Source organism: Orycteropus afer, unplaced genomic scaffold (genome assembly GCF_000298275.1).
Source record: "Orycteropus afer afer isolate SDZICR_OR568_19922 unplaced genomic scaffold, OryAfe1.0 scaffold00123, whole genome shotgun sequence".
Classification (NCBI taxonomy): Eukaryota; Metazoa; Chordata; class Mammalia; order Tubulidentata; family Orycteropodidae; genus Orycteropus; species Orycteropus afer.
Window position 1 is genome coordinate 8,088,807 of NW_006921710.1, and position 13,015 is coordinate 8,101,821.

General features: G+C 47.6%; 1 protein-coding gene across 1 annotated transcript in view; it reads right to left on the reverse strand.

The window, feature by feature from the left end:
- Nucleotides 1-13,015, reverse strand: part of MVB12B (multivesicular body subunit 12B) — a 204,133-nt gene that overhangs the window by 11,744 nt on the left and 179,374 nt on the right. The window contains exon 8 of the mRNA XM_007944376.2: nucleotides 12,522-12,581. Within this exon, the coding sequence (XP_007942567.2) occupies nucleotides 12,522-12,581 (60 nt within the window). The remainder of the gene's footprint in view (nucleotides 1-12,521; nucleotides 12,582-13,015) is intronic.

The following is a 13,015-nucleotide window of genomic DNA, read 5'->3' on the forward strand; positions in this document are numbered from 1 at the left end:
GATGAATGAATATAGCTAAATAAGCCAACAGAAAAAAATTGGGCAAAGTACACGCAGAGAAGAAAATCATGAAAGAAATACAAGTGGCCACTAAGCATGTGAAAAGACTCCAACTCTGAAAATAGTATAAGATGATTAATTACACAGTGTCCAGTATTAAAAATACCAGCGATGCTTAGTTGTAGTGAGGCTGTGAGCAACAGGCCTGTCATACACCACCAGCGGAGTGGAGATGGGCACAACCTTTTTGGAAGGCAAAATGGTAACACACATTCTTCTAAAGGAAGACATGGGAGTAAGGACATATGCACATGGGAATAGACTGCAGCAGTGGAGGAGGGAATAATTGGAAGCAATTCAAATGTCAATCAATAGTGCATTGGTTAAATTACGGCATAATCATAAAAGAGAACAACGTATGGTCATTAAAAAGAATGAGGGAGATCAGTTTGAACTGACCTGGGAAGATGTGCAAGATACAGTGGTGAGTGTAGGGGCAGGTCACAGGATATTAAGTATATTGTGAGCCCGTTAAAGTTTGTTTGAACGTGCGTGTGTGTGTGTGTGCATGCGTGCGTGTGTGTGTGTGTGTGTATCCAAGGAGGGAGACTATGGGAGACTTTCACTGTTTACGTGTTTCTCGAACTTTTGTATTTTTATAAACGTGTACAACCTTTGTACTCAGGGAGGAAGCACTAAGTATTAAAGAAATCAATCCTGATTGGCACTGCAGCTGCTTAAGATAATAAACTGCCCAGAAACCTGCACAATTTATGGGATGATAGCTCATCTTGTCTGCCACAGAACAGCGGCTCCTGACCTGTGCTCAGACTCCTGGAGAGACTATGAGATGATGGTCTCCGAGCCATTCAACGGAAGCCGCTGTCTGTGCGCCTTCAGGAAGGGCCTCCATTGAACTAGTTCATTAGGTTTCTTTGTTTTCGGCTGGAGTGATCTCAACTTGGTGTGATATTACTGTTAAGATATGAGTTACCAGCTCTGCATCTCTGAGTGACATGAAACAGAGAACAGAACAAGTTAACTTCTGTTTATTTAGCTATTATTTCATAAATTCTGTAGGCAGATTCTTCCCCCTCCCCCCAAAACATCTCAGCTTTCTGATTAAAAAAATGAGGAAGTTAAAAGGATCCTGAATGGTTAAAATGTTGAATCTCTTGAGCAGAGAGACCAAACCTCAAAACTAAACCCACTGCCATTGAGTCAATTCTGTCGCTGCAACCCTATAAGACAGAGTAGAACTGCTCCATACAGTTTCCAAGGCTGTGATCTTTACTGAAGCAGACTGCTGCATCTTTCTCCTGCACAGTAGCTGGTAGGTTCGAACTGCCAACCTTTTGGTTAGCAGCCAAATGCTTTAACATCTGTGCCACCAGGGCTCCTTACGTAGAGATTAAACCAAAACCCACTACGAGAAAGTTGATTCTGACTCATAGCAACCCCTCATAGGCGTTACAAGGCTGCAGGTCTTTACAGAAGCAGACTGGCTCATCTGTCTCTTGCACTGCAGCTGGTGGATTTGAACTGCTGATCTTTTGGTTAGCTGCCCAATGCCTTAACCACCGCGCCACCAGAGTGCCTTCTTAGGTAGAGAAAACTGAAAAAAAAAAAAAAAAAAAAAAACCTCACTGCCGTGGAGTTGATTTGACTTCGGAGGGTCCCCTCCTTGCGTTTCTGAGGCGGTATTTCTACAGGAGTAGATTGCCCAACCTTTCTTACAGGAGTAGATTGCCCAACCTTCCTTCCAAGGAGTGGCTGGTGGGTTTGAACCGCCAGCCTCTTGGTTAGCAGTCAAATGCATTAGGCACTATGCCACCAGAGCGTCTTAGGCAGAGAAGGCAGCTTATTTTCCTGATGCAGTTTAAGACCTGGCCACTAGATGGTGCAAAGGGACCACCAGTGTCGCTGCAACATTTCCCTTTACAAAATCCTTTAACGTTGATAAGCACAATGAACGCTTTCCAAAAGTAGGGAGAATGAACAATTGAGCTGGGATCTGAACACTCTGCTTTTATAAAATTGGGACTCTGCCATTTCATTACTGATACAAAAATCTTCCTCCTCACTTTTCTCCTGCAGTACGTAGGTCCCAAATCCACCCTAACCTCACGGATCTGAAGGAGCCCCTCCGAAGCGGATGTCCAAAAGTTGTATTCAAATTTCTTTTTACCTCTCACTGCCAAATGTGTTTTCATTAATTTCACCTCAATGTCATGACGTAAATGCTAGTGGAATCGGCCCCAAGCTAAATAAGCAATAAGCCCCATTTTTCAACACACAAACACATAAAGATGTCAGCTCAAACTGTTTACTAATTAACACTTAAAAAGACACAAATTAGATATGCGTGGCTAAGAGCAATTATAATCAAGACGAATTTCTCTAGTCATTTGGGAACTGAAAAAAATGCCTAATTGCTGGAACCAATGTTTTAAAAACTGAAATCACGCCAGTTAGCAAATATGTTCATTTAAAGAACATCCCATGTGACTGCACTCTGGAGAACGGACTACAAACATGAGAACAAGGAAAATATTTAGGTATAAAATTAAAATTTTAAGCTCCCTTAGATTTATAACTTCTTCATTAAATATGTCTGCAAATAGCAGCCCATAAAAACCTGCAGCAATTAAGTGGTTAAATGAACTGCCTCCCTTGTCAATTTTAAGGGAGTGATTAATATTAGATCGTCCCTTACTAATTAGACTCTCCCTCGTCTTTCAGCTTTAAAGTCAAGTGAAAATGGAGGCTGGTTTATCCCACCAGCCAGTGTGGTGGCTAATGAACACTTCCGTGTGCCATGTTTTGACTGCAGCACCCACTGATGGGAAGGGTGAGGTGGGCAGCAGGTGGATTTTCACGGGGCTGGAAGGCACTTGGGGTTTCTCATCTACCTGATGCCTTTTCATCACAGGAAATGTTAACTCCGATTTTTAAAGGGCTCGGAGGTAGTTAGGAACACAGCATGAAGTCCATAACAGAGGCCTCTGTCTCCTGCCCATCATTGCTTGAGATGAGGGGCTGTGGTGTCTGCAAGGTGGGGAGGGCTGGGAGCAGACGGACCCGCAGGGCAGGGTGGGACAGTGGGGGCGAGGGAGGACCAACAGGCCCCGAGTAAAGGTGGTTTGAGAAGCTGCTGGCTGGCCTGCAGAGCTCGGGAACTCCCACCCCGGCTGCGAGCGAGAATCCATCAGTTGGAGAAATGGGGCGACTGCTTACAAGGGAAATAAAGAGTGGCAGAGACGGAGAATATTTATACGCCCGTCTTCTCACTCTGAGAGAAGATGCTTCATCACGGGGTCTGGGCTGCGGAATTACGCTCCGAACAGAGAGCCTTTGTTCAGGCAGCAGGGAGGACAGTAAGGCTTCTTTGGGACACAGCCCCACGGGGTCTCTTGCTGCCCTGCTGCAGAGCCAAACCACCGCCCGTCCAGACCCACGGGAGGTGGGGAGCGTTTTGGGGGCGAGCAGAGCCGCAGAATGTTCTCATTCTCGAGGTGCAGCCGCCGCCACCGGCCGTCGTTCTCTCGAGCCCTCCTGGGGAGGCGAGCAATAATTTGCTTTTTCTTCCTCATGAATTTCCACGTGCCCTGGGAAGACTGCAAAGCCCCTGCTCTGAACCACGGGTGGTCACAGGTGGGAGGAGGACAGTGGCACTGGGAGATGGGCCAGAACAGAGGCTGTGACTCCCACTGGGTGTCAGGGCAGTGACAAGTATTAAAGCCTGAATTTCTTTACTAATCACAGTTCTGTTCATTTTCAACAAACTGTACCACTAAAGTGTATTTCTGAGTTGAGAGGTTTTTGCCTGCTCAGTGTTTTATTCATTTTTTCAAAATCTGCTCAATGGTATACATATTGACTTTAACCTTGTAATATGCCCTTTCTTGGGTCTCTCATGCAACTTAACCCTGGTTGCTACATCTGCCACAACTACCCAGGAAATCCCTGATCATACAACAGCAGCTGCAGCAGCAAGTGACCAGTGGTCCCCTGGGCAAGGTGCTCCCACACCCAGACTGTGTACACTGGAGCAGGATAGCCAAGCCTGTGCTCACATGAGGAACTTGATGGGGGCGGGGAGCTCAGGGACCTCCCCAGGGTCTAACTTAAGTGGCAGATCTGGTATCACACCCAGGCGTCTAGACTCCAAATCTGCACTCTCTCCACTAACCCATGTTTCTTCCACCATTGACATAGCCCATACACATCCCTGTTAATACCTGGTAACTGCTGAGGGAGTATGCTCTGTGTCATGCTGCTACCACATGGCCAGCGCGGGAACGTCCTGCTTTCAGGAGCTCTGGTGGCACAGTACCTAAGGCATTTGACTGCTAAACAGAAGGCTGGCAGTTCAAACCCACCAGCCACTCCACAGAAGGAAGACTGGGCAATATACTTCCATAAAGATTTACTGCCTCAGAAACCCAAAGGGGGTTGCTATGAGTCAGAATCAACTCAGCAATGGGTTTGGCTTTTTCCATCTGGCTACTGAAGGAGCTCTGGTGGCATAGTGCCTAAGGCATTTGACTACTAACCAGAAGGCTGTCGGTTCAAACCCACCAGTCACTCCTCAGAAGGAAGGTTGGGTAATCTACTTCCATACTGATACCGCCTCAGAAACCAAGAAGGAGGTACTATGAATTGGATCCAATTTGATGACAGTGCGTTGCTACTGGGGCTGAGTGTCACACTGTCCCTTGAGCACGTCAGGATTTCAGGGGCCTGGAGGCACACTGCATACCCATAAATGGGGTGACACCTTGTCTCTCCCCATTCATTCCAAGAGCCAGGGACTTCCTGGGCTTGGGCATCATTGGGTCTCCTGCGGGTCATTGCTGTGGGGCCACTATGGGCAGCTCTCCCTGGATGGCTGCTGGCCTGCTCGCTTTGGTGACGCATTTATTTCATGCTTTCTTGTTCTTGTCCCTAACCTCCACGCTCAATGAGATAGGGTCATGGATTCATTTATGGGGTGACCTGTCCCTGAGGCTAAATGATGGCAATGGAGCACTGGCTTAAACTCAGAAACACCCCCCAGACAGTAAAGTTAAAGCCAGCAGAGAAGCAAACAGACCCTAATTCTGGATGGACAAGAGACGGATGGTGAAGCAGAACAAATGCTGTTTTCAAGAGCTTCAGTTCTACTTCCTTTTAGGGACAGGACGACCCTGTGGTAGATGGGGACAGTTGTATATTCAGCCAAGTCACTGTCATACATGCCCCTTTTAGCTCTGGGACACCCTCAGCGGCTGGCTCTATTACTGCTGTGAGATTGTGGCAAGTCACTTCACTTCTTGGCCCAGGTTTCCTCTGTAGACAGGGTAGCAGAGGGAGAAAGGAGAGGAAGCATTTGCCCAGCACAGAGCAGCCTCCCCAGGGGGGCTGAGCCCTTTCCACAGACTCAGGAGTCCAGACAAGATGCAGAGAAGAGCTTAGAATGGACAAGGGATGAGAGAAACATGCGAGCCTCCTGTCTGTGCCCCTAAATCCACTGGCACCCTCCCAATCTGTATTTTATTGTTGGTTGAACAGTGTCAACTACAAAGATTGACAGTGAGAAAAGCAAATTTCCTAGCTGAGATACCTTGGCCTCCAGGCCTCTCCCCAAACATAGGGCCTGTCCTTCCTGCCTCACCAAGTGGCGACTGGACTTCCTATGAATGGAAAGGAGCAAGAGCAAACTCGTCCTGACTGAAGGCACACCTGGCCCACCCTGGAGACCCAGCACAGGGATCCTGAGAGAAAAGTCCAGGGGGCTGCAGGGACAGTGCCTCCTCTGGTCTCCAAGGTCAGTGAGCAACACTGAGTGCAGTGGCTTAAGGGAGCAACCTTCACACTTATTTATGAGGAAAATCCTCTGATATTGTTGCAGAAGAAGGAATCTGCTCACCAAAGTGCAGCATATTGCCTAAGGCACTTGACTGCTAACCAGAAGGCTGGCGGTTCAAACCCACCAGCCACTCCTCGGAAGGAAGGTTGGGCATTCCTACTTCCGTAGTGATACTGCCTCGGAAACCCAAGGAGGGGTCGCTATGAGTCGGGGCCGACTCGATGGCAAATAACAACAACAACAATCACCATTAAACACCCTTGAATGGCTGGTGTAAATAATTTTTACATCCTTAAATTAAACAAAAAACTACATAGCATTCTTGACAGAGATAATATTTGTTATGGTTTTTCATCCTGTTATAGACTGACTTGTATCCCCAAAAACATATGTTGCAAATCCTAGCCATTGGGAATGGGTTACCTTTGTTATGTTAGTAAGACAGGATCACTGTAGGGTGTATCTTGAATCAATCTCTTTGGAGATATAAAAGAGATTAAACAAGCAAGAGAAACAGAGATGGGGGAACGAGAGATGCCAAGTTACATGGAGACTGCCCAGGAGCAGAAGCTCAGAGACAAGGACCTTCTTCCAGAGCTGGCACACAGAGAAAGCCTTCCCCTAGGGCCAGCACCCTGAATTCAGACTTCTACCCTCCTAAACGGTTCAAACCCACCAGCCACTCCTCGGAAGGAAGGTTGGGCAATCCTACTTCCGTAGTGATACTGCCTCGGAAACCCAAGGAGGGGTCGCTATGAGTCGGGGCCGACTCGACGGCATATAACAACAACAACAACAACCCTCCTAAACACTGAGAAAAGAAATCTCTGTTCGTTAAAGGCACTGGGGTAGTTCAGTTTGTGTGTCAACTTGGCTGGGCCTGGTTGAGTGGCTGGGCAGCTGGATGTATTCCCTATGAGACTGGTAATCAACTCCATGGTGGAATCTACTGTGAGCAGCTGAGTAGCTTTCAGGATGTGGTCTGTTTCCTGTATATAAGGAGAAGCTTTGGGGAATGGTCTCTAGATTGTGGCACGCTTGGACCCTGCATGTAGCCAAGTCATTGTTCAACAGCCTGCCATGCTCTGCCAATCTTGGGACTTTTAATGGATTTGAATTAGTGGCCTTCCATGTGGTTTGGTAATATCGGGACTGTGCCTTGTTACTTGTTGACTCTGGGTTTGTCAATCTCAGCAGCTAAGTGAAAAGCAGCTAAGTGAAAAGCCCCCAGCTTCAGTGGGCCGGGAGCAAGAGGCAGAGGTAAAGCCCAAGGTTGAGAGGCTTTCACCCAGTCACTAGAGCCTGGCACTTTGAACTCGGACTTAAAGCCTCCATATTGTGAGAATATACTCCTATTTGTTCAAGCCATCCCATTTGTGGTATATTCTTGTCAGAGTGGCACTAGGTAGTCAGAACGGCCACCATTTATGGTACTTCTGTTACAGCAGCACTAGATAACTAAGGCAGAATTTGGTACCAGGAGTGGGGTGCTGCTCTAACAGACACCTAAAATGTGGAAGCAGTTTTGGAATTGGGTAATGGGTAGAGGCTGGAAGAGTTTTAAGATGCCAAATATTAAAAGCCTAGATTACCTTGAAGAGACTGTTGGTAGAATTATGGATGCCAAAAGTGATTCTGATGAGGGCTCAGAAGGAGAGCTATAAAGAAAAGTCTCTATCATCTTAGAGAATATCTATGGCACCAGCAGTAGAATGTTGCTAGCAATGTAGATGTTAAATATAACTCTGCAGAGGCTTTAAAAGAAAACGATGAACATGTGGTTGGACAATGGAGGAAGGTGATGCTTTTTATGCAGTGGCAATGAACTTGTCTGAATTATACTCAAATGTCTGGTGGAAGGTAGAACTTGTAAGTGATGAGCTTGGATATCTGGCTTAAGAGATCTCTAAGCAAGAACTTAAAGGAGACCTGTGGTTTCCCATTGTTGCTTATAATAAAATGGGAGAGGAAAGAGATGGACTTAAAAATGAATTGTGCTGAATGAAAACAGAACTTAATGATTCGGAAAATTCTGTTGCACAAACCAAGGACATATGTCCTAGAATGTTCACTAAGGACATGGCTACAAAATCTTTTTGTTAAAGAGATTAAGCCTGTAACTAATGGACCTAACTACCACAGCAGAAAACTCATCAGCTTACACTGAAGGGGACCGAGAAAGAATAAAAGGAGAGAATATTGGCTGCCTCTTGGAATACTACAGGCAGGAAACAGGCCAAAAGGGCTACATCTGCTGGCCTCCGAGAGAAGAAAAGGACTATCCCTGGAAAAGCAGAGAGATAGGCAGAACTGTTGGAAGGAGCGTGGGAAGCAGGGTCTTCTTGGTTTCAAAGTGCAGGGCCACAGTCTCCAGGATTTCAAGGGGTGGGGCCACAGCCTCCTAGTTTTCAGAGAGTTAGATTTTCACCAACTTGGTTCCAGAGTGTGGGGCTGCCGTTTAAGTGTGAGAGGGGATGGGGCTCCATTTAAAGCTAAGGAGGTGGGGCTGCCATATCCAAGGGCAGGAGAACGGGGGCTGCCGGGGCTGAGAGGGTATGGCTGCCACTTAGATGAACTAGAGGGAATGGGGCAGCCCAAAACCGAGGGAGTAAAGTTGTCATCCCAGTAGGCCTGGAAGGTAGGCTTGAAGCCCAGGGCAAGCAGCTTCCACCTAGAATCTAGAGGGTATAGCTAACACTCAATCTGGAGGGCAAGTCCATTGCTCAGATGGTCTCAGAGAACAGAGGCTTGTTTTCAAGCTTCGAGAGCTATCATCTTTTGTTCTGCTGGGTTTTGGACTTGTGTGGTTCCTGTTGTCCCATCTTTCCCTCCACTTTCTCCCATCTGTCATGGGGATGTCTACCTTGTACCTGTTCCACCACTGTCCTCTGAAAACAGATCACTTTGTAGTTGAGATTTCACAGGCTCACAAATGAGGAGGGAACTGTGCTCCAGGATGGAATATGCCTATGGTCTCACTCATATTTGATTTAGAGGATTCAGAAGATGAGATTTTTGACTTGTAGTTGATTTAAGACTTTCGGGCTTGATATGATGGGGGTGAATGCATTTTACTCGAGACAACAACATGAATTTTGGGGGACCAAAAGGTGGAATGTCATAGATTGAACTGTGTCCCCCAAAAACGTATGTTGTAAATCCTAGCCTCCAAGCTTGTGGTTACAATCATTTGGGAATGGGCTGTTTTTGTTATGTTAATGAGATAGGATGAGTGTAGGGTGTATATGGGGTCAATTTCTTTTGAGATATAAAAGAGATTTAAACACTCAAGGTGGGAGAAGCAGAGATGGGGGAAAGCCAGATGCCAAGCCACATGAAGGTGGCCCAGGAGCAGAAGCTCAGAGAGACAAGGACCTTCCTCCAGAGCCGAGAGAGAGAAAAAGCCTTCCCCTAGGGCTGGCGCCCTGGATTCAAACTCCCAGCTTCCTGAACGGTGAGCTAGTAAACTCCTGTTTGTGGTAATTGTGTTACAGCGGCACCAGGGGACTAAGCCACACCCTTTGTAATGTTTCTGCTCCCCATTTCTCCCCATTTTCTTCAACTCCATTTTATTCTTCTTAAACAGAGAATGCAGATGTGCTTCTTAACCTATCACTATGCTAGGCTTCATCCACAAGGATGACGCTACTCAGCCATCAGCAACTGGGCAGCCCGAGGTGTTGCAATGGGGATGGACTCACCCTGACGCACCCTCTTACACGTGGACAAAGGGAACAACAACAGTGATAATGGTCATGATCGAAGCACCTACCATTAGCTGAGCAGTAACTACAGCAGGCACTGTTCCGTGCATTTACAGTCAAACCCCCATAAATCTGATAACATAAGTACTTTTGTTATTATCCCTATTTTACAGAAGAGGAAACTGAGGCGCAGAAAGGTTAAGTGGCAGAGGTGGGACTCAAGCCCAGGACAGCTGACTCCACAGCCCTTCTCTCCACACCTGGCTCTGCTGCCTCTTGGGCAGTCACCTGACGCCAAGTACCTGACACCAAGCCAGTACATTCTAATGGAGGGCATTACACTTATTCCTCACTTATCCACTATCTCACTTTGCGATATTTCACACTTACCATAGTAAAAAATGTGCTATCACCTATTTTGTGCATTAATGCGGCAGCAGGCATGGCAGCAATGGCTGTGGGTGTCCACTCCCTGCAGGGGGTCCCAGGGCTGCTTCCTGGAAGCGAGGCCACACTGCCCCCCACCCTCTGCTTCCTCCTCCTCTGTGGCCTCAGCTTCCAGGTTGATGCACAGGCAGCACCAAGCCAGTGGGGCCCCTGTTCTGGGTTCCCAGCTCCTATGGGGCCTGAGGTCCTGCAGCTCCAAACTGCTGTGGGGTGGGAAGGGAGGAAAGAAAGAGGCATCGGCGAGGGTGTCTGGAAGGAAGAGATGTGTGTGAACATAAAGATATCCCGAAGTGAGCCAGACAGGCCTGAAGCCTCTGGCCGCGTGGCCAGGCTTCCAGTGTCCATGCAGGAAGCCCCAGGCCTACATCACTTGCCAGGCCTGGAGGACAGAGCAGGCTGCAGGACGGTGAACACAGGGCTCGCAGGGATAGAAGTGGAGCTCTGACCCAGCACAGGAGGCAGGTGGAGTGGTTAAGCGCGGGCCCTCCACTCACACAGCCTGGTTTCATCACTGTGTCTCCTCCAGGCCTGCGTCTCCACAGAGGATGAATGCCTAACTGGACTCATCACAGTGATGAGCACATTAGTGAATCTTAGCTGTTGTTATTTATATGATTGTATTTTCTAAATTTCAGACAAAGGGATGTCTGAAATCAGGAAAAAAAAAAAATCATCCATTTTCATGTTGATAAGTGAGGTGTGGGTGTACTTGGGTCAGATTTTACTCCTTGGGGGAGGAAGGGAATGAAGGCTTATGGTGGTTTGTACCCAATGCACTGGCCCTACACTGACACCCTCACCTACTTCACTTCACCCCAGTAACCTGAAGGTGAGGTAGAGTTGGAACCTAAGTTGACCTGCCTCCACAGTGTACCCCTAGAGGGATCCGAAACCACAGACTGCAAGTCATATTGGAGGGATTGAAGCAAGACACAGCTGGGTCTGGGTCTTGTCTCAAGCAACTTACTCTGTCTCTCAGAGCCTCAATTACTGCCCATGAAAGGGGGAGGAATGGCTTCCACAGGTCAGCTTGAGCTGAGGACCTGCCCCATTGCAGGCGGTTCGTAACTGGTGTTGCTGTCACAACCACAGGTGAGCCAGCCAGAGGCGGCCTGGAAGCCCATGAAAGCTCAGCACTCAATCAATGGCTACTCCATTTCTCCACACACGTCACCTCAGTACGCTGCCTGCCAGGGCTTTTTGACATACGTCCATTTAACACGCACAAGGACCCGATGAGACAGGGTCCGGTGTTGTCCCATTTTAGACAGAGTGGGGGCGTGACTTGCCCACAGGCAGCGGTGGAGCTAGTTGGTCTAGATGGCTGTCTCTATGACTTCTGTCTGTCTTACACGGGCCCCAGTCTCTGCCCCTGCTCTGCCCCCTGCAGCCAGAGCATCCTGCCCTCAAAGATTCACTGAGCTCCCATCCAGACAGCTCCCTGTGCCGGGCAGGCAGCCCTCGACCCTTCCATGGCTACTTTGTCTTTGAGAAAGGAGATGAGAAATTCTGTGCACATGCATATTTCTAAGGTAGTAGGTAGCCAAAAAAAAAAAAAATCTATGTATGACAATCAGGTTCATTTCCATGATTTACAGAAAATCAAAGACAAAGGGGGACTTTTTTTGTCTTGTTTTTGCTATGACAGGTTTAGAAATTTGTTGTACTACACTGATTCAATTTTCCTTGATTTCAGCCATCTTTCAATAACACAACCTGCTTCTGCGAGCTGGGTACACAAGAGAAAACCCAAAGGAACTGAGAATATTGAAATGGTTCTACCATTTCCATCTTTGAGACAAATGTTCCTCTCGGAGGACAGCCGGCTGCAAGCATCTGACTGCTTAACAACCTCCTATACATAAAAAAAGACTCACACACTCTAATGCCGCCTTAAGAAAACAGGGAAAACCGACACATGTGACCTCCGGTTTGATGCCATTATCTCCACTCTCTTCTGAGCTATCCTATGTCCTGCAATCTTGGGTTTCTTTCTTTCTTTTTTTTTTTTTATTAGGAAAGCATCCAAACTATTTCAATCTAGGCTGCCAAATGGGACCTCGCTTAACAAGTACAACTGCATGTGTCCCGCCCTTCCTCTAAATCATTAGACTGCTCTGTGGACAGTCTCACAAAGCACCTACTGTTGGCAAATATCACAACAGAATGAAGAAGAAAAGCCGACCCCTGCCCAACCTCCTGCCCTCACCTTGTCTAAGGGGAAACATTTTTTTTTTTAAAGAATGAAGCTGAACTGATCGTTCTGTCACTTAAAACCATGTGACTTAGAGAAGACAAGGAGACGACTGCCACATCTGATCAAAGTAATAATACATTAAAACAGAGTTGCTTTTTCTGAGAATTGAGTTCTAGTGGAATGGAAGTGTTTTCTCAGAATGGCACCCCTGCAACCAGGTCCTTCCTGCTTCCGGAATGATCCCTCATGGGGGATGAGAGACCCTGGGGTGAACGAGGGGTAGCCCGGCCCTACCTGCCCCCGCTCTGGGCAGCTTACTTACCTCTTTTTCAATTTCTGCCAGAGATTTGATGGTGATTCCCAAGAGATCAAAGGGCTGCATCTGCAAATACAGAACAAGTCAACCTCTTCAAGGCTGGGAAACGCTCCTTCACATTCGTTTCTATGCAGAAAAATGGTGAAATTGCACACTGCACCGTGTGACCCAGCACATTCTCCAGCCCTTTCCCACAGAAGACGCAAGAACTACATAAACACGGCCGTGTGACTGTGTAACCGTTCTGCTGGTGTTACTCGCCGTGGAGTCGACTCTGATGCCTGGGAGCCCGTGTGTGGGGAGCAGAACTGAGCCCCACAGGGTCTTCAAGGCTGTGACCTTCTGGAAGCAGATGGCCAAGCCTGTCTTCTGAGGGGCCTCTGAGTGGGTTCAAACTGCCAACCTTTCAGCTAGATGTGGAGCGCTTAACCATGTGCGCCACTGAGGAACTCCTCCATAATCATTAGTGAGAGCAAACAGAGGAGTGGTTAGAACAGAGA